Genomic DNA, 20166 nt, shown 5'->3' on the forward strand with positions numbered 1-20166 from the left:
GCGACAGCCTAGAGTCAGAATCCAGTGAGATATCTGCGTCACCTCTTACAGTTTCCCTGTAATCTGAGCTCAAAGATGAGAATATATAGAGTACAGTAGAGTAAATTGTGCATATTTACTATGGATTTTCCCAAAAACCGTACAGTAATTTTGGCTGTGGATCACAGGGTGCAGAGTGGAGATGGCCTAGATTCATAATCCAGTGAAATATCTGCATCACCTCTTACAGTTTTTCTGTAATCTGAGTTTAAAGATGAGAATATATAGAGTATAGTACAGTAAATTGTGCAAAGTTTACTATCAATTTTCTCAAAATCTGTACAGTAATTTTGGCTGTGGATCACAGGGTGAAGAGTGGCGACAGCCTAGAGTCAGAATCCAGTGAAATATCTGCGTCACCTCTTACAATTTTCCTGTAATCGGAGCTCAAAGATGTTAATATGTGGAGTACAGTAAAGCACAATGGGAAGATTTTGCTATGAATTTTCTCAAAATCCGTACAGTAATTTTGGCTGTGGATCACAGGGTGCAGAGTGGGGGTCACCCAGAGTCAGAATCCAGTGAAATATCTGCGTCACCTCTTTCAGTTTTCCTGTAATCTGAGCTCAAAGATGAGGACATTAAAAGTATAGTTGAGTAAATTGGGTAAATTTTATTGTTAATTTTCTCTGAATCATACAGTAATTTGGGCTGTGGATCACAGGGGGGAAAGTGGAGATACACTAAAAATGGGAGTGGATTGTGAAGTAAAATAGTGTCAGGACACAAAACACTGCGTTTCTAAGCCGGTTTTCACCCATACCGTAATATACGTAAGAGTAGTGCAACCACATTTTCGGTGCGGCTGGCGGGGCGGCTAGCTTGACTGCGACTTCGTAAGTGAGGGCTCACTTGACCGCAGTGCTCAGTGTGCGTGGGCGACGCTGATATGAGACATGAGTGCAGATAAGCGTTAAGTCGCATGTGATTATTAACAATGTTTGGAGAAACCGACACGAGGTTAATGTGTTGCTGTCGGTCATCAGAAAGCAAACACCTCTTGTCTTCCCTGCTCTGCTGTGTGGTTTTCCTGCGATCTAAAACTATTTTACAAATGCGGACAAACCTGAAAAAATACTAATTACACAATATATTAAAAACCTAAATGCATGTGAGGAACCTTGGAGTCATTTTTGACTAGCACATGTCCTTCAACGCACATATTAAACAAATATGTAAGACTGCTTTCTTCCATTTGCGCAACATCTCTAAAATTAGAAATATCCTGTCTCAGAGTGACGCTGAAAAACTAGTTCATGCATTTATTACTTCCAGGCTGGACTACTGTAATTCATTATTATCAGGATGTCCAAAAAACTCACTGAAATGCCTTCAGCTAATCCAAAATGCTGCAGCAAGAGTCCTGACAGGGACTAGAAAGAGAGAGCATATTTCTCCTGTTTTGGCTTCCTGTTAAATCCAGAATTGAATTCAAAATCCTGCTCCTCACATACAAGGTCTTAAATAATCAGGCCCCATCTTATCTTAATGACCTTGTAGTACCATATCACCCTATTAGAGCACTTCGCTCTCGCTCTGCAGGCCTACTTGTTGTTCCTAGAGTATTTAAAAGTAGAATGGGAGGCAGAGCCTTCAGTTTTCAGGCCCCTCTTCTGTGGAACCAGCTTCCAGTTTGGAACATCTGGTTTCTGACTATAATGTCACTTTTCATTTATCTTAAACTCTGGGTCAAACCCACAACATGTATTTGACTTGAGTTTCTTTGTGTGTCCTCAGTTTCCCAGCATGCTCTGGCTGTGGTGGTGGAGGTGAATGAGGGGGAAAGGTCTGTCCTGCTGCCCTGTCTTTTCTCAGGTATTACACCTGAGGACACCACAGTGATGTGGACTTGCAGTGACCTCGATCCCAAATCTGTTCACCTACAAGGAGAAAAAGGAGGAGACGATGTTAGAGGACAAAACCAGCGTTACAGCAGACGCACATCAATGAATCGTTACGCTTTCATCATTAAAGACTTCAGCCTCACTCTGAGGAAACCCACAAAGACTGACAGCGGCAACTACACCTGCTCCATCAGTGCTGGAGGGAAAGAACGGAGACTCAGAGACATCCAGCTGCAGGTCAAAGGTCAGCAACAAGCCCAACACCTGCTGTAATTACAGGTCAATACTCTAGTCAAAGGTCAGAGGTCAAACTGACGCAAATTAATTCCCAAAGTCTTGTAAAAATACAGATGAAACCCGCAGCATCATTTAGAACAGATGTAACCTCAGAGGAAACACAAACAACAAAGCAGGAGATGACTGCAGAGAACTGCTGCAGCCTCTGGAAAATGTGAGATTAGACTTATGTCAGCTCGTGTGCAGAGGGCTGTGTTTACCACACACATTTCTGTAAATATGTAAATAAATGACATTCTATGCATCACCCAGCACAAAACACTCAGAGGAATTTTGCTGCTTCTACGCTTTATGTTGTGGTTTCTTGTCCTCTCAGACCAGCAGGTGGAGGTGAAGGTGAGGGAAGGGTCAGAGTCTGTCATCCTGCCCTGCAACACAACACCTGACCTGCCTGAGGACAGCACAGTGGAGTGGACTCGCTCTGACCTCGGACTCATCACAGTCCATGAGTATTCTAACAGAAATGATGAGCTCATGACTCAGGACGAAGTTTACAGAGACCGAACGAAGATGAATGAAGACCTGCTGAGAACTGGGGACCTCAGTCTGACCCTGAAACACCCCAAAGTGAAAGACACGGGACAATACATCTGCACCATCTACAGGGACAAAGACATCCTGAGACAGAAAGTAGTGCTGCAGGTCAAAGGTCAGTGCTGTAAGTTGAGGTCAGAGGTCAGTTTTCTAGATACAGGTCACAGGTCAGAAATCTTTTTTATGCTTCTCCACAGAACCATTTCCATCCTGGTCCAAAGTTTTAGTGGGTCTCCTGGTTCTCCTGGTTGTTCTTGGGGTTTCTGGAGGTCTTTTTTTTCATTTGCGGCAGTATTTCATGTCAGGTGAGTTTCTTCTACTACACTACCCATAATGCCGAGCGTTAGCAGGTGTCTGCTCATTTTTCAAACCTCTTTTCCCCACTCTGCGACACACCTGCCGGGGATCAAACACTGGTTTGTGGCTCTATAAAAAGGAACTCCGTAAACCTTTGACATCTGACAAAAAGTCAGAGCACTCTTGAGACAACCATTCATTTAGTGTTAATGGTGATAACTTCATCAATTTCTTCACAAATACAATTTTAACCATTAGAGAAAGAATTACCCACAAGATCAAGGTGGCACGGAGGGAGGTTAGCCAAGTATCGGAGCTGCAGAAAGGTGCTACAAGAAGGTGCCTAAGAAGTCCAGCAAGCTGTCGATGTCTGAGGCCTTACAAACTGCCAACCAAATACTCACAGACTTGACCAACTGCCAAAAAATGTAGTCAGATGATAACAAATAGAGAAGGTCCTACCAGTGGCTGGACAAAGCTGGACAGAGGCACTAATCATGGCAGCACAGGAACAAGCTCTATGCACAAGATCCATAGAGGCTGGGGTCTATCACACCAGGCAAGACCCCAGGTGCAGGCTGTGTAAAGATGCTCCAGAGACAATCCAGCACATAACAGCAGGGTGCAAGATGCTAGCAGGCAAGGCATACATGGAACGCCATAACCAAGTGGCCGGCATAGTGTACAGGAACATCTGTGCCGAGTATAACCTGGAAGTCCCGAGGTCAAAATTCTCCTAGGGTGGTGGAGAATGACCGAGCTAAGATCCTGTGGGACTTCCAGATACAGACGGACAAAAGGTTGGTGGCCAACCAACCGGACATAGTGGTGATAGACAAACAGAAGAAGACGGCTGTAGTGATAGATGTAGCTGTACCGAGCAAGCTCAGGGTACGCAGTGTTATTGTATATGCATGTTTCTGCTTTAATCTGCTGATGCTGCTTTGGGCTTGGTGGAATTTAAACACAACAACATTGCTGGCAGAGGTAATGTGATTTCACTATAGTGTAAATTGCATAAACCAGCACATCAAGCAGGAAGTCTAGATTGATTCTCTCTTTAACAAAACCTAAACTCTGATCCAATTCAAAGCTTAGACAGAGCTGATAGTTGAGTGGATTTGACATGTTCTCATTGCCTTGAAGCCTTCTAAATGTCTTCCTTTCTTCTTCTGATGAAAACCCAGAAGTCCTGAGTAGTCTTTCAGGCATGGTATTCATCAGCCCCAGGCTGAGGCTCAGTCTGTCTGTTCTTCTTCATCCAACATGTCTGCAGCACTTTACAGGACGCTGCAGACTAGTTACCAAAGAACGAGTCAGGAACACATCAGGAACAAACTGAGACACAATCTGACTGAGACTAGAAGACAAGGAGGGACAGGGAGGTCATGTGACCATCATGTTGTGCTTTGTTGTCCCCTCAGTTTACAAGGTGGTGGTGGATTCAGGGGAGGAGTCTGTCCGGCTGCCATGCAAAGCTATGGTCAGATTACCCAACGATGCTAAAGTGGAGTGGACGGACAATTCCATTTCCAACAGGAAGGTCCACGTGTCTGACCAGGTTGGAGGACAGGACGAGGTTTACAAAGACCGAACAGAGATGAAGAGGAACCTGCTGAAACCTGGAGACTTCAGTCTGACCCTGAAATACCCCACAGACAAAGACACACACATCTACACCTGCTCGATCTACAGCCGTGAAGGAAATCAACCAATCATGAGCAAGAAAGTGGAGCTCATTGTCAAAGGTTAGTCGTGTGTTTATATTCAGAACTCACATATATTTCATATAATCCAAATTTGTGACCTTTTACACACTAATTTCATTTTATATATGTATGTATGTATGTATGTATGTATGTATGTATGTATGTATGTATGTATGTATGTATATATATATATGTGTATATGTGTGTGTATACATACATACATACATACATAGCGCAGGAAGCCCTGCAGTTACAGAGAAACTGTCTGAGTCGCATTGTTGCTGCAGTTTACCTGCAACTGCTGTGAAGAAAAACAGGCTTTAGATTTTGTTGATCCAGTTAAAACAAAGAAAGTATGGATATGTCGATCTTGTTTCATAGGACACCTCTGTGATAACAACTGCAGTATCATTGTCTTTCAATAACTGCAAATAAAGCTTTTATTCTAAAATAACCAGCTCTGCTGCTGATTGGACATCAAAGGCAACTTCAGGGGAATCAGTCAAACATGTTTTAATTGCAAATATTTAACTTATTCAGTGCAATGCTTATTGTGCTCAGTGCTCTGTTGTTGTTTCAGTCCCCCAGGTGGAGGTGGTGGATTCAGGTGTACAGTCTGTCCAGCTGCCCTGCAAAGCCACAGTTAGTCTGCCTGAACACACTAAAGTGGAGTGGACGGACAGTTCACACAGGAAGGTTCACATATGGCAGGACAGACCTGACAACCTTGAAGAACAGTTTGTGTTTTACAAAGATCGAACACAGATGACTAACAACCCGCTGACAACTGGAGACCTCAGTCTGACCCTGACATACCCCACTGACTGGGATGGAAAGACCTACACCTGCACCGTCTACAACGGACAGGGAAACACCCTGATGAAGAAACAGGTGGAGCTTAAAGTTAGAGGTCAGATAATACTTTGTTTTTCACATGTGATGTACATAATATGGACGTTTCACCTTTTTAACACTAATTTATCGCCATACTTTGTCCTTCTAACTGCTAGATTTCCTCAGTGAGCTAGGAAAGGTAGAGCTTACTGATCAGCAACAGTTTGGAAATCGATCAGCATGAAGCTGAAGGAGAATCTGTCAGAGCACAATCTTAAAGTGAACTCTGAAGTTGATCTGCAGTCATCCCAGCGAGGTTGTACAACAATAATCGAGACAAGGACGCACAACACAAAGAAAGTCTACTTGGAAATCTTTCTTTAGTGAAAAAAGCAAGAGCAAACCAGATTTACACAAACTAAAAGCATCAAAAGTCAACAAAAGGTTCCTGATTGAAAAATTAGAAAATGTGGAAAAGGGACTTACAATATCATTTCCATTACCTTAGCTTCAACTCTGTTTGTGCTTTGTCTTTATTCAGTTGGAGAAGATTCTCAGCAATCCTGCTTTTAATGGTGTAAGCATCAGTTCCACATCTTTAACTTAGAAACATTTTGGGGCTTCAAAAAAAGAGATGTACAACTGATTGTCATCTGCATTGTGTAACAAATAATGTCAAAGTGCCTGAACTCTGGTGAAGAGGGAATGGATATAACAGAAATAGTAAGGGTAAACTGCTTGTCTTGCCTATGGTGTGTCACAAGGTTCAGTAGAGGACCTGTGCATCCACGTAATCATCAGCTGTGAACAACAGAACAAAACACTGAGACATGGACAGGCAGTAAAGTCCAAGCTTTATTAATCTCATATGAGAGGGAAGAATTACAGTGTCAACTCAAATAGAAATTTTCCCTCACAGCTTATGTTGTTTGTTGTCCTCTCAGTCTGTCAGGTGGAGGTGGAGGAGGGGGCGGAGTCTGTCCAGCTTCCCTTTCAAACTACAAAAGACCTGCCTGCAGATGCTAAAGTGGTGTGGTGGGACATTCATGACAGGAAGGTCCACGTGTTATCAGACCAGGCTGGAGAACAGGACCAGGTTTACAGAGACCGAACAGAGATGAATAACAACCCGCTGAAAGCTGGAGACCTCAGTCTGACCCTGAAACACCCCACAGAGAGAGACAGTGGGACATACAGATGTAAAGTCTACGGGAGAACCAGCAGATACAAAAAAGTGCAGCTCAGAGTCAAAGGTTTGTTTGTTAGTTAGTTAGTTAGTTAGTTAGTTAGTTAGTTCCTGTCTGACTGTCTTGTGTCTCCTCTGCAGGGAGAGTTCAGGTCCAGCATCAAACAGGGGACATCAGGAACAGAAGCAGCTCCATTGATCCGACTCCTCTGATGGCTGATCAATCAGTTTGATCTGTGTGTTCTTTGATTATTGATCAGTGATGTCAGAGTGGAGTCAGTGTGATGTTGTTGTTGTGTGTTTGAGACTTTTAGTGTCCATGAAGGTCTCTGCTGCCGTAGATCCTCTGAACTGTGACAGAGGTCTCACTCTGGAGGAAACTCTCAGCACTTTCCAGCAGCTCCTCCATCATGGAGGACGTTCCCTCCATGATGGAGGAGAGAGGAGAGGAAGCTCAGGTGGATCCTCTGAGGAAGAGGAGCGTTTTCAGGCTATGTCCACATGTGCATGGGTACTTTTTGGACTTTCATCCACATGATTAGCGATCCACATGGATCCCTGACAACCAAGGGTTTTTATTTATTTATTTTTTTTACAACTGCTAAGTGAAGATTCTCAGATTCAGAAGATTTTCTGTATTTACATGAGGACAAAGAAACAGATTTTGTCTCGCACCTTCAGAGGTTTGTGTGTCTTTATCTATTTGTTAGATGTCAGTCTGCATCCTGTTATTGTTTGTGGGCTTTTGATTGGCCAACACTTCCTCACAGTTATGGTTATGTTGCCGCCTGGTGCTTCTGCATGCTCTTGGCAGCAGTTGAGTTTATTTATTATTGAGATTTTAAAAAAATACTTTGAAAATGTGTTTGAAAAGATATCTTGTATCATGTAATATATTAATTTTACTACATGAAAGAAAAACACAAGCGTGCCTTCACTTCAGTTATAAACCCAATCATAGTGTTAAAGTATTAAAGTTGTTTGTCTCAAACTGACCTGTGACCAGCTCCACTCAGTATGAGCTGTTCACTGTTTCTCTTTGCTTATTGGTTGGATCTGCACACAGAGGTCAAGACTGATATTTTTACATTTTGTATTTATATAATGATAAACTGTGAAATAAAAACTTTGTAAGGTTTCATTTGATCAGTGTTGTTCTTCTTCTGTGGTGTTTCTGATGCTCCTGATGTGTTTGGGGCTGAATGTGGGCTTCAGGAAAGTTCGATTTAAGACTTTTTTTAAACCTCATAACATCACAGAGAATTAAAATTTGGGCATTTTAAAAAAGTTAGATGGAAACTTTGGTATCTATGTCATTGTGTTGATTCTGTCCTGAGGGCATTAAACACCTCTTTGCCTGCAGAAACAAACTGTCTCACACATATGAAGTTGTTTGCACACAGACAAAAACATCTTCCTCCTCTACACCGATTTAACAGGAGAAATTGGATCAGATTAAAACGGTATGTGCTGCCTATAAAAATAAATAACTCTCATTATATTCAGCAGTTACTCTTTTTACTTATAATAAAGAGAAACTAACTGCTTATGCTTAATAATCCAGAGTTATATTTGCCTTTAATCAAGGGTGAAATGTACCGTGGTACTCCTTTTCCCACTCCACAGGTTATCAGGTATGTTGGAGTTTCTCCACCTCAGTATCAGGCTCAGAGCTGCTGAATCCTGTCATAAAGGCCACCTGGTGAATAATTCCTCATATCCTGTATCTGATTGGTCTGTGGGAATGTGGTGATTTTAAACTTTAAAGATCAGCAAATATCTGAGCTCACAGTTTTCTCCCTCTCTTTTCAGACACGCAGTGTTTCAGATATTTATAAATACAATCTTCTGAATATTAACTTCTGCTAATTAGGCTAAAAGTAAAGTCTGATGAAACTAAGTCTCTTTCATTTTAGTAAAAGAACATCAACAAACTTATCTGATAAGAGGAGGAGTGCAGTTTCCTCATACTTTCCATCCTGTTCATCCACTTTTCTGTTAGCCACGCCCCCACAGGTAAACCAGCAAATCACTGCCTCCGTTCTCACAAACGTCTGATCTGTGGCCGGTCAGACTTCATTCCACAGATGTGCTTTAACAAAGTGTGAAGCTGAACTCTGAGCTGTGACAGTGAAGCAGTGTGAGAGTGTCAGTAGATGATCAGCAGAGGAAAGTGAAGCTGCTGTGAGCTGATGTCCTGAAGGGCTTTTAAAGAGTCTCTGAGTTTGACAGGAACATGAAGATGTTTGTGGTGTTTGTGATCCTCCTGCACGGTAAGTACACCTTCCTCTCTCTGCTCTCATCATCAGCTTTTCTTTCATCTCTCTCTCTTTAATGTGTTGAAGTGCAGCAGGAGGAGATTTCCATCAAACACTGGATTCTGATTCAGATCAAACAATACGACTGCTGGAAGTTTCAATAACTACGTACTTTATCAAAATTTTTCATAGTTTACCATGTTTCTGTTTTTCTCTTTGTTCATTAAGTTTAGTTTGTTCACACGTTTGGTTACAGTGTTGTACTGTGCAGTTCAAGAGGATGTATTCTCTTTAATAGAACTTTTTCAGCTGTTTTACTTTAATTCCTCTTTAACTTTTCACACATTAGCTTTAATTAGCTTCGTGAGTCATTTCAAATGAAATATACATATGGAAAATAAAATGTGCCCATTAGAAACAATTAGGCACTGATAAGATTCATCTGGTTCAGAGACATCGTTTCTGTGGACACCGGCAGCTGGAGACCTGATGGTTCAACAGTCGATCCTGTTATAGTTTCTTAAAATGTGAAATGTAAATTGTCAGTGGACATCCGTGTGTACTCCATGTGATGAAGAGAAGAGATTTATGTCAGGTCTGAGTGGACCTGAGAGGCAGGATTAGAGGTTTAGTGAAGTCCTATCCGGTTTAACTGAGTGATATGAAGTGATCCACTTCTTACCAGGATCAAGTAAAAAAACAAACAAAAAAACAGTGAATGTCCATCAACCTGCAAACAGTGAGAGCCTCTATGGTTTTTATATAGATTCCACACTGAAAAAATAAAGATAAGAATATTTTTATACAAAATGTAGATTCTTAATAACATCTCCAGAAGTCGATTCTGTTCATCTGGACGTAGAGTTTTGTGGGAGAAACGTTTCATTACTCATCCAAGTGACTTCTTCAGTCTCAGCTGACTGCAGGTTTCCACAACCAGTACATTTGCATAATGACTGAAACCAGCCTGCTGAAGGAACAATGGGCTGGGAGGTCAGTTCCTTAATCTTAATTATGCAAATTCTCATGACCATTAATCAACAACCACTGATCAATGGCCATGAGTGCCTTTCACAGAGTTGGGGAATGGCTGCAATCACAGCATTGTAAGATGGTGACAGATGTACCCTTAGGCTCCCTCCTTGATTCAGAGATGGTCTTTCCCTTTTCACGTAAATGGCCTCAGTACTGGAGTACTTACAAGGTTTATTTACAGGAAAAAAGCAAGACTGGACTGGAACACCAAGAGAAAAGAAATAAATCTTGAAATCATGAAGCGTACCTTAACACAAGCAGATGTTTAGTCAAAGAGTTCATTGTATTTACCAGTTTCCAAAGGACATTCGTGGTCCTCATTTAAGTTAAAGCAGATATTTGTGTTAGAAAAGTCCCTAAAAGACACAAGTCTCAAGCATAGTTTTTTGGCAGTTTTTACTGGTGTCACATCTTTTTTAGGTTAAATTTAGCTATGACATCAGCAACCAAACTGTTGATGATAATCACTTTCTGGTAAGTTTTATGTTCCGAAATCCTCCATTATGTCTAAGATTTGGAAATACAGCAAAATCAAAATCAGGGCTAAAATGAAGAAATCCATCCTAAAATCATACAGAATGTCTCATCACTCACAGAACTTTAATACTGTACTTATTTGTGACCTGAGGTAAAGGGTGTTTTGACTGGCCCTTACTGAGGTTAGCAGTGTGTTTTACCCAAAATATGTGAGTCAGGTGCACTGATGATTACTGATGAATAAATTAAATCTTTTAGTTATGTGAGAAATCTGATAGTTTTACTTCAAAGTCTAAATAGATTCTACAAAAGTAATTAAAATTAAGAGTAATGTTGTGACATGTGCAGCTGGAATAGAGGAAAACCTGTTTTATAGCTTTTGAGCTGCTGGCAGGATGAAAGTCTAACTCTGGAATGAAGCACACCTAGGCTACAGGTAAAGCAACATTGTTCTCCTCCCCTCACATCACTTACATGCAACAAAACCAGGAAACAAGATGTTTTTCTTCTTCAGTGCAGAGACGCACAGACGATCAGACTGAGCTCAGACCAAACTAGCAGCTTCCTCTGAGTGAGTCCAGCTACAGGAGAGAAAAGTGGAAAACTCCAACACTGCTGCTTCAAGCTGCTGACGCTCCACACACTGAATGTGAGTTTGAGCAAAAACACGACTCAAAGCAAGTTTCAGTGAAGGTGGTAGAGGAGGGAGGGGAGCCAGGACTGACTGTACTTCCTGTCTGCTGTTTTCAGCTTCACTCACAGACTCAATGGCTTCCAGATCAGAGGAGGATCTCTGCTGTCCGGTCTGTAAGGAGGTCTTCAGAGATCCTGTTATTCTGTCATGTAGCCACAGCTTCTGTAAAGACTGTCTGAAGATATGGTGGAGAGAGAGACCAACACACGAGTGTCCAGTTTGTAAAAGAAGATCTTCAAGGGATGATCCACCTTCAAATCTTGCTTTAAGGAACCTGTGTGAGTCGTTCTTACAGGAGAGAGATCAGAGAGCTTCAGAGGCTCTCTGCAGTCTGCACTCTGAGAAACTCAAACTCTTCTGTCTGGACCATCAGCAGCCAGTGTGTCTCATCTGCTGTGCCTCAGAAAAACACACCAATCACAGATTCAGACCCATCGATGAAGCTGCACAACAACACAAGAAGGAACTTCAGGAAACTCTGGAGCCCTTAAAGAAGAAGTTAAAGGTTTGTGAAGAAGTTCAAGTGAAGTTTGATCAAACAGCAGAACACATTAAGGTCCAGGCCCGACACACAGAGAGGCAGATTAAGGAGCAGTTTAAGGAGCTTCACCAGTTTCTAGCAGAGGAAGAGGAGGCCAAGCTGGCTGCACTGAGGGAGGAAGAGGAGCAGAAGAGTGGGATGATGAAGGAGAAGATGGAGGCTCTGAGCAGAGAGATAGCAGCTCTTTCAGACACAGTCAGAGCCACAGAGGAGGAGCTGAGAGCTGAAGACGTCTCATTCCTGCACAACTACAAGGCTGCAGTGGAAAGAGTCCAGCGCTGCCCCCTGCTGGATGATCCACAGCTGCCCTCAGGAGCTCTGATAGACCAGGCCAAACACCTGGGCAACCTGACCTTCAACATCTGGAACAACATGAAGGACATGGTCTCCTACACTCCTCTCATTCTGGACCCAAACACTGCTCATCCAGAACTCATCCTGTCTGAAGATCTGACCAGTGTGAGAGGAGGAGGAGAGAGGCAGCAGCTTCCTGATAATCCAGAGAGGTTTGATTATTCCTGCTCTGTCCTGGGCTCTGAGGGTTTTAACTCAGGAACTCACAGCTGGGATGTTGAAGTTGGAGACAGTACAGTGTGGGAACTGGGTGTGTTAGCAGAGTCTGTGCAGAGGAAGGGAAGCATACAGTCTGGATTATGGACAATATGGTTTGATGAAGGTGAATACTCAGCACGCTCACCATCAGCTCCTTTCACTGATCTCTCAGTCCAGAAGAAGCTCCAGAGGATCAGAGTGAATCTGGACTGGAACAGAGGAAAGCTGTCGTTCTCTGATCCTGATACTAACACACACATACACACCTTCACACACACTTTCACTCACAGGATGTTTCCAATCATTAACATTGGTGGTAAAGTGAAGGTGTGCCCGTTGAAGGTGTCAGTGTCAGTGCAGCAGATGAGTTGAGGATGATGATGTTTCTAATGTTGTTTCCTGTCAGTGAGTTGAAGCTGTTAAACTGCAGCTGTCCTCCTGCTGCCTCGTTGTTCCAAAGCTCTTTGTTTCTCTTTTAGTTTCACTGTTTCTTTCTGTTTCTGCTGTCCACCTTTTCACATGGAAAATCATTTCACTGTTTCTCACTGAATGACTCCCCAAACTAGATTTGAAATTCTATCAAGTTTCTAATCATTACAAGTGATTCATGTTTCTATTTGATGTGTAAATGGAGATGATTTAGTTTGCTGGGATATGGACTGACATGTGTTGAATGGGAGGAGCAGTTTGTTGTTGTCTTCTTGTCTGTTTATGACAACAATAAATATGTTGTTGAAACAATGATTCATGTTTAACTCCATATATGAAATGTTTCTGATCTTTGAATTCTGTTTGATTAAAGACTTTCTTCATGACACAAATGAGATTTCAGTGTATTAATAGAACTAAATAAGCTCAGAGTTGAAAGGCTGGAGTATTATGTACGTGCTTCACTGTCAGGATCTTCAGGGGGATTCAAAGGGAAACATCAAACTGCTGTAATGAGATAAACTAGTTGGGCTGAACACACTTATCTGTAGTTTGTCTCCATCCAGGATCATCAGAATATAATGAACATGTGTGAAGAGCCACAAAATGCTGCTGCCCTCTCAGCATGATGAGCTCCAGCCTTTGTTAGCAGGACAACAGGAAACATGAGACAACTTTCAGAGACAGTAACCAACTGTGGCCACAAGATGGCAGCAGCTGATCTGAGATCCTTTATTGGACAGAACGACTCTGCTCTGTGACGTCATCAGAGAGACGGCCTTCACTCTGATAGATCTGACGTCATGTCTGCACTGCGATGATGAAAGCTGATAAACACATTGTTATTGATCCATGAAATCACCTCTGTCCTCTCAAGTGTAGCTGTTTACAGAGCTGAAGAAGTCCTTCATCATCAAAACAGACAAACATGTATTTCCTGTATTAAGTGACGTCATCCTCACTCTGACCTCTTACAGACATTCTGTTCAGTTTTCCTGCTGTAAGAAATAAACTGTGTGAAAATAGAAATGCAGGGAAACATCCATTAATCACAGCTGAGCCGTTTGTTTCTGACTCACATTCAATGAGGCTTCAGGTGTAAATACCTCAGAAGTGTTTGTGAGTTCAGTAGAAGCAGACCCAGTCGACCATCATGGCCTCCACAGCACTACACAATGCAACAGAAAGGCCTTCATCATCTGCTGAACCACCTCTGAACCACGACGCTCTCCCTGCATCTAAAAGCTGTTAGTCAGGATGAGATGCTGCTGTGATCGCTCACAATTTACCTGTGAGACCTTTGTAAATATTGTCTTTGTTTCTGGAGGAAACACCTTTAGTCTGTTTGTATTTGGAGTGCAGATCTGGGCGTCCATCACTTTAACCTGCACACGTTTAGTTATTGAGTGTAGTTGATGTTTGGCAGCATTTTATAAGTGACAGTTCATGAACGGTGAAGGAACAGAGGACGCCTGACCATCCTACCTGTGTCAGTAAGAAGACTTTCATCACAACTTCACAACTTAACACAACTGAAACCTGAATTCAGTGTTGCATAGTTTACTAACAGTGTGTGCTGACACTGAAGTTAGCAGTTTGTTTCCTAAGAGCTGCTGGGACAAACCACAGTGAGCGGCTACAGAGTTTAGTTAAGGTGGTTCTAACATGTGACCTGTTGAATTATTTACAGGGATTTATTTTTCATTTAAAGCATCATTTGTGAAGTTTTTATGAAGTTTACTTCTTTTATGTTCTTTGTGTAACGTTTAGATTTTCTTCTCTTGTGTTTTAACTCTTCAGGTTTCCTGTAACAGAGATGTAAACCACCGTTTTCTGATGCTGCTGCTCTGTGACATAAACACGGCCACTTTATTAGGCACACCTTGCTGGCTGCAGGTTATAACCCCTGCTGGAAACATGTTCGGAGGCAGCAAGACAGAAGGAAGGACGGGACTGTGGAGGTGAGAGTAGGGACTTTAAACACAAGGACTAAGGTTGGTAAAGGGAGTGCACTCGCTGCAAAGGTAAAGAGACAAGACTGAGACGGTGTGGACATGTGCGTGGGAGGGACAGTGGATACAATGGACAAAGGATGTTGAAGATTGATCTTACAGGCAGCAGAAAAGAGAGACCACAGGGAAAACTAACCATGCCATTAATCTGGCCTCATGATTCTGAACTTGAGCTGCATTAAACCCTCCTCTCATTTAGTCCCATTCATTTCATTGGTGTGTAAAATCCTGTATTTCCATCCCAAAGTTTAGTCCTTTGTTTGGTTCAGAAGTATCGTTTTCCTCTCAAGTCTAAAGTTGAACCATCTGAACTTCTGAATTCAGTCCCAGAGTTTGTTCTTTTTCAATCAAGAAAGAGAGTGTGTGAAGGTTAAAGGGTTAAACGGTCGAAGAGATAAAGAAGGTAGACAGGAGTAACGGGATGTTGAAAGCCAGGCTTTCACATGACTGAGCTTCTTTTCAGTCTCTTGAAAGGAGAAGAAAATCCCAGGCCTCATGTCACCAAGGACTCACTCAGGGCGAGAGCTCCATTTACTCCTATCAGCAGAGAGAGAGAGGAGGCTGTAAACGAATTTTATTGAGAATTTCAGCATCTCAATAAAAACCTGCTCTCTGCTTTCAGGAAGGAAATAAAACAGTGACGTCATCCTCTCTGTAACCCGACACTCACACACTGCACCGCCAGAAAGAAAATAATCTGTAAAAAGAAAAGTTTCAAAAACACATCCATTAAATACAGGTGATCTACTTCTTAACTGTTTTCATGGCAAATTCGTTTTTTCCTTTTTAATTCCCCTTTTTAATTCCCCTTTTTAATTAGGCACACCTTGCTGACTGCAGGTTATAACCCCTGCTGGAAACATCCCACAGATTTGGATCCTTATTGCCATGACAGCACCACACAGCTGCTCCAGATGCTGCAGGATGCTGGTCAGGGCTCTAACAGTGAAACTTTACTGAAAGTAACAAACCTGAGAGGAAATAAACTTCTGATCTAGCGGCTACAAGGAAAGAAGAAACAGGAAAACATGGCAGAGGCAACTGTTTCTGTTAGTTTCTGTTAGTTGGACACTGCTAGCACCACAGCACCCATGCTATCTTGCATAGATGGAGCGCTTTAGGTTGAAGTTGCAAAATGTTGCTTTTTTTTTGTTTCTTTCTTTGTTTTTTGTTTTGTGCAAAGCAGGAGATGAAGCATCACTGAATATGTTTCCAAACCAACTTCATTCTAAGCCAAAGACTAGAAAATATGGTGAAGCAAATCTTCCCTTTGGCTTCACCTGCACAAGTGCCGAGGTAGGTCTCCCTGCAGGGTTGGTTTTCCCTTCATCAGAGCGCGCTGGGCTGTTTAAATCACGGACAAACAGGATCCCACAGCTGTTTATGTTTTTAAACCCATTTTGCACAGAGACATTTGTTGAAAAATGTATTGATAGCAATGTTGAATATTATTACACAGGAAAAAACAACTACAGTAAAATAATCACATCATGACGCCTCTGCCTTTGTAAATGGAGGGACAGTAACTGTGTGTGTATGTAAGCGTGTAAAACCTGAAGATGGTAAGATTAACAGTATTTTGTCTCTATCTATCATTCTGCAATTCATCTCATGTAAACAATAACGTGGCACACAGCGTGACGTGAAAAGAGCCACATACCTTTGACGTTGCGTGATGAACTCTGTATTCCTCGTCCACACGTAAACGCAAAAAAATACTTTTAAAAATCTCAGTTTTCGGTGATTTGAAACGCCGTTTACGTGGACGAAACAGCTGCGTTTTCAAATATACCCGTGTAGGTGCGGACGCAGCGTAAAAGAGTTAGTAGTTTATTTTATTACTACCTGTAATTTATTGCAGATTACTTGTATTTGCTTAATTGTTTACTAAATGTTTGAGGTGTGAAATAAACCGCAATGGAGCAAAATATGGGCGTGTGTGGTTGGAGGATGTGTTCGTGCGCACGAGGGGGGGGGCAAATTTTTCTTGTAAAACAAAGGGGGGCCCAGCAAAAAAAGTTTGGGAACCACTGGTTTAAACGATGTTAGCACAGAAATATTAGCTTCTGTCATGACTGATGAAGTTACTGGTTAATAAAGTTTCCAGTAAAGTGATTAATCACAGTGTGAACAAAGCCTGGCTCCTTTAATCCTGCATGACAAACCTCAGGATGCAGGTTATTATTACTCTTTCCTGCTGGCACACCTGTCACACCTGAGAGTCAGCTAGAAACTTACAGTGACGTGGACATCATGCAAAGACTGCCAGACTCTGTAATACTGCAAATGATCAGTGACTCAGGTTAACACTAAACTTTAAACGGCACCTCTGTGTCTCTGTGTGCTGAACATCTAGGATTGAGTCAGGCTGCGTCAGCTGAAGCTGTTATTTGTATACAGGGGTGGGTTTTTATATATATTTATATGGTTTCTTGTGTTCTGGGGGCCTCTGGATGTCTGGAGTTTTGATCTCCTCCATACCTGCTTCACACCCTGGAGGACAGGGCTGTGGCCCCCCCACACTCCCTAGCAGATCGTTACATGGAGAAACCTTTGGAATGCAAGCGTGTAACTCCCTCCAAGTTGAAAAACGAACACAAGGCGTTCTTGATTTACTGGCATTTATTGCACACGGGCGCCACCAACGATGCCACCAGAGATGCCGTAACGATGCCGTGAGAACTGTACAACAACATAAAATAATCAATTTCCACCGTACATTGTTCTCATAGAGAATAAACAATAAAGTACATTATTAAACAACACAAATGCTTACAATTTCACCTTCACAAAATGCTAACATATACACGTGGTTACCATAACTCGCTCGCTCTATCACAAACAAACATCTTATTTTCTATCACAACATATACAAATTGCATACCTCATTGGCCGCATTAACTTGCAGGGGTTAAATGAAATGCTTCTTGTAGTGTCACTCTTTCCCATGGTCGAACACTCCGTTGCATGCGTCTACATATCTCTACCACCACCAGGGAGAGACGAAAGCATGCTGCGCTCTACCGAGTGTAGCGTGTACCAGAATATACCGTCGACCTCAAACAACAGACTAAACATTGGTTCCACCCCGGAAACATTCTGTAAACCCTTGTAAATGTATTTACACCAACAACATACATTACATCGCACATATATTAACAATAAGGTATTTCACTTATTCATTGTAACTTGAACCATAAAATTGTCTCAAATTGCATAACTGCTGCTGACGGCAGCCACAAAGCGCGCTGATCCACACAGGTATGCACACGGGTGTTCACTGCTCGTAGACCCAAATTACACCTTTCTTGGCTGCTACTTCGAAGCACATCTGTCCTGCGTACTGCACAACAACATTGAATATTTAGTATTTACTGCTGTTTACACTTAGCTAGATTAATGCGATGGTGTTGTGTTTAGTATGTTGCTTTGTTTTTTGGTTTTTTTGTCTTTTTTTGCTTGTTTTCTATTCCTCTCTCAACAGGTGATCCAGGAGATTTTTTTTTCTCCCCCCCTTTCTCACTGTCCCTCTCCCCTTCTGTTTTTCCCTTCCTTCCTCTTTCTTTCTCCCTTTCCTATCTCTCACTCATGTCTGTCCCGTCTGTAACATCTGAAAATAAAATATAATAAATAATAAAAACAAAGATCGACCAAATGGACCAATATGGCAATGCCACGATGATCCATTTGGCAAAGTAAATCCATTGGGTATCCTTGTTGGTCTTCAGACAACAATTCTGATGGCTAAAGAACCAAATGGGACAGGCGAAAAAAATAAATAAATAAATAAAAAAAATAAATAAACTGTGTCTCTGTGTGCTGAACATCTAGGATTGAGTCAGGCTGCGTCAGCTGAAGCTGTTATTTGTATACAGGGCTGGGTTTTTATAATCGATTTCTCGATTAATATCGTTTCTGGCTTGGATAACGTAAAATCGATTCATTAAAATCCTGAATCAATTTTTTAATATAAATTTATTTTGCCCGAAATGCCAGAATCTCAGGTGAAATCTCACAAAATTTCAACAACCACCAAACAGCTAAGACAGTAAATGAGAGCAGGAACATGGACTCTGCACAAAGACGTAAACACACAGCGCGACCCGCGGATCAGAATCAGTTAGATGTCGCCTTTCTCACGGTCGGGGCTGAAAGCCGACAGCTGGCTGATTCTGATCTGTCGGCGGGTCCGCGCTTTGTGTTCACGCCCTTTATGTGCTGATTCTAAAGCAGATTCGGGACCTTGTGAATCGGAATTGAATCGATTCTAGAAATCAGTGACGATACCCAGCCCTACTATATAGAAAGGCCCGAGGATCACTGGAGAGACCCCAAACTTCCTCAGTTGTCAAAGATTATATTTGTTCTTGTGTGTCTGACTGTCTTGTGTCTCCTCTGCAGGGAGAGTTCAGGTCCAGGACCAAACAGGGGACATAAGGAACAGAAGCAGCTCCATTGATCCGACTCCTCTGATGGCTGATCAATCAGTTTGATCTGTGTGTTCTTTGATTATTGATCAGTGATGTCAGAGTGGAGTCAGTGTGATGTTGTTGTTGTGTGTTTGAGACTTTTAGTGTCCATGAAGGTCTCTGCTGCCGTAGATCCTCTGAACTGTGACAGAGGTCTCACTCTGGAGGAAACTCTCAGCACTTTCCAGCAGCTCCTCCATCATGGAGGACGTTCCCTCACTGTAACAGGTGGAGGAGAGAGGAGAGGAAGCACAGGTGGATCCTCTGAGGAAGAGGAGCGTCCTACAACCACATGATCACATGACCAGAATGGTATAAGTACAAAGTCAGATTAATGGGTTTGCAGGTGTCCTTAAAGTCAGATTCCTGACATCATGTTCACCAGGGAGGACAAAGGATAACTGTTTGCTGAGCTGAGCACTATATGCAGTCCGCCTTTGTTTCCGCGTCTTCATTCACTTTGAATTAGTTCCACACGGCTCACTTGTTTCTCCTTCTCCCAGCTCTGACCTGCAGCCGGGGCCTGGGGGCGGGCACTTGGCGCCTGTGATTAACCCCTTACATGCCGCTCAAACATAGACAGGTCTCAGACCGTGGTATCGATCCCCGGTATCGGGGGACTTTTAACGAGTACGAGTACTTTAGAAAATGTGGTATCGAGGCCGATACCTGATACCGGTATCGGTAACGGTGCATCCCTAGTGGTGACGGCAATAAAAAACACATTTCCTGTTTGTATACATTTTTTACAAATAAGACATTATGGGAGAAGGAGGGAGGAGTGTGCACAACACAGGATGAATGGACTCAAATGTGGAAAGCACAATGGAAATGCACTACCTCACAAAGATGGAGGGAATTTGGATGGAAAATTTTGATTAGGTTCTTTATCACCTCTTACCAAAAGATTTATTATGATAGGAATCCCCTGTATGCTGGAGAAAATATGGACACAGATG

The 20166-nt window shown here is 42.3% G+C and overlaps 2 protein-coding genes across 3 annotated transcripts in view; both read left to right on the forward strand.

The window, feature by feature from the left end:
• The window catches only part of LOC147333809 (uncharacterized), a 53764-nt gene that overhangs the window by 4905 nt on the left and 28693 nt on the right, over positions 1–20166 (forward strand). Inside the window, exons 2-8 of one of the 2 annotated variants that reach the window (XM_086270172.1) lie at positions 1777–2127; positions 2497–2829; positions 2912–3019; positions 4436–4759; positions 5301–5630; positions 6499–6807; positions 6882–7875. In XM_086270172.1, coding sequence (XP_086126298.1) covers positions 1777–2127; positions 2497–2829; positions 2912–3019; positions 4436–4759; positions 5301–5630; positions 6499–6807; positions 6882–6973 — 1847 coding nt within the window. In that variant the 3' untranslated portion in view covers positions 6974–7875. Of the gene's footprint in view, positions 1–1776; positions 2128–2496; positions 2830–2911; positions 3020–4435; positions 4760–5300; positions 5631–6498; positions 6808–6881; positions 7876–20166 lie in introns of those variants that run through there. The other variant, XM_086270161.1, reaches the window with a different exon arrangement.
• Positions 8828–12850, forward strand: LOC147333810 (nuclear factor 7, brain-like). The gene has a single exon (XM_086270484.1). It carries the CDS (start codon positions 11278–11280, stop codon positions 12667–12669), a length of 1392 nt encoding a protein of 463 aa, XP_086126610.1. The 5' UTR covers positions 8828–11277; the 3' UTR covers positions 12670–12850.

The sequence above is a fragment of the Aulonocara sp. 'chitande type north' Nkhata Bay genome, linkage group LG3, assembly GCF_057382095.1.
Source record: "Aulonocara sp. 'chitande type north' Nkhata Bay isolate Kocher_YH1m ecotype deep benthic linkage group LG3, A_spYH_male_GT1.1, whole genome shotgun sequence".
NCBI lineage: Eukaryota > Metazoa > Chordata > Actinopteri > Cichliformes > Cichlidae > Aulonocara > Aulonocara sp. 'chitande type north' Nkhata Bay.

Excerpts from the sequence above, each read along its gene's own strand:
- LOC147333810 (XM_086270484.1), top strand. The coding sequence starts at position 11,278 with ATGGCTTCCAGATCAGAGGAGGATCTCTGCTGTCCGGTCTGTAAGGAG.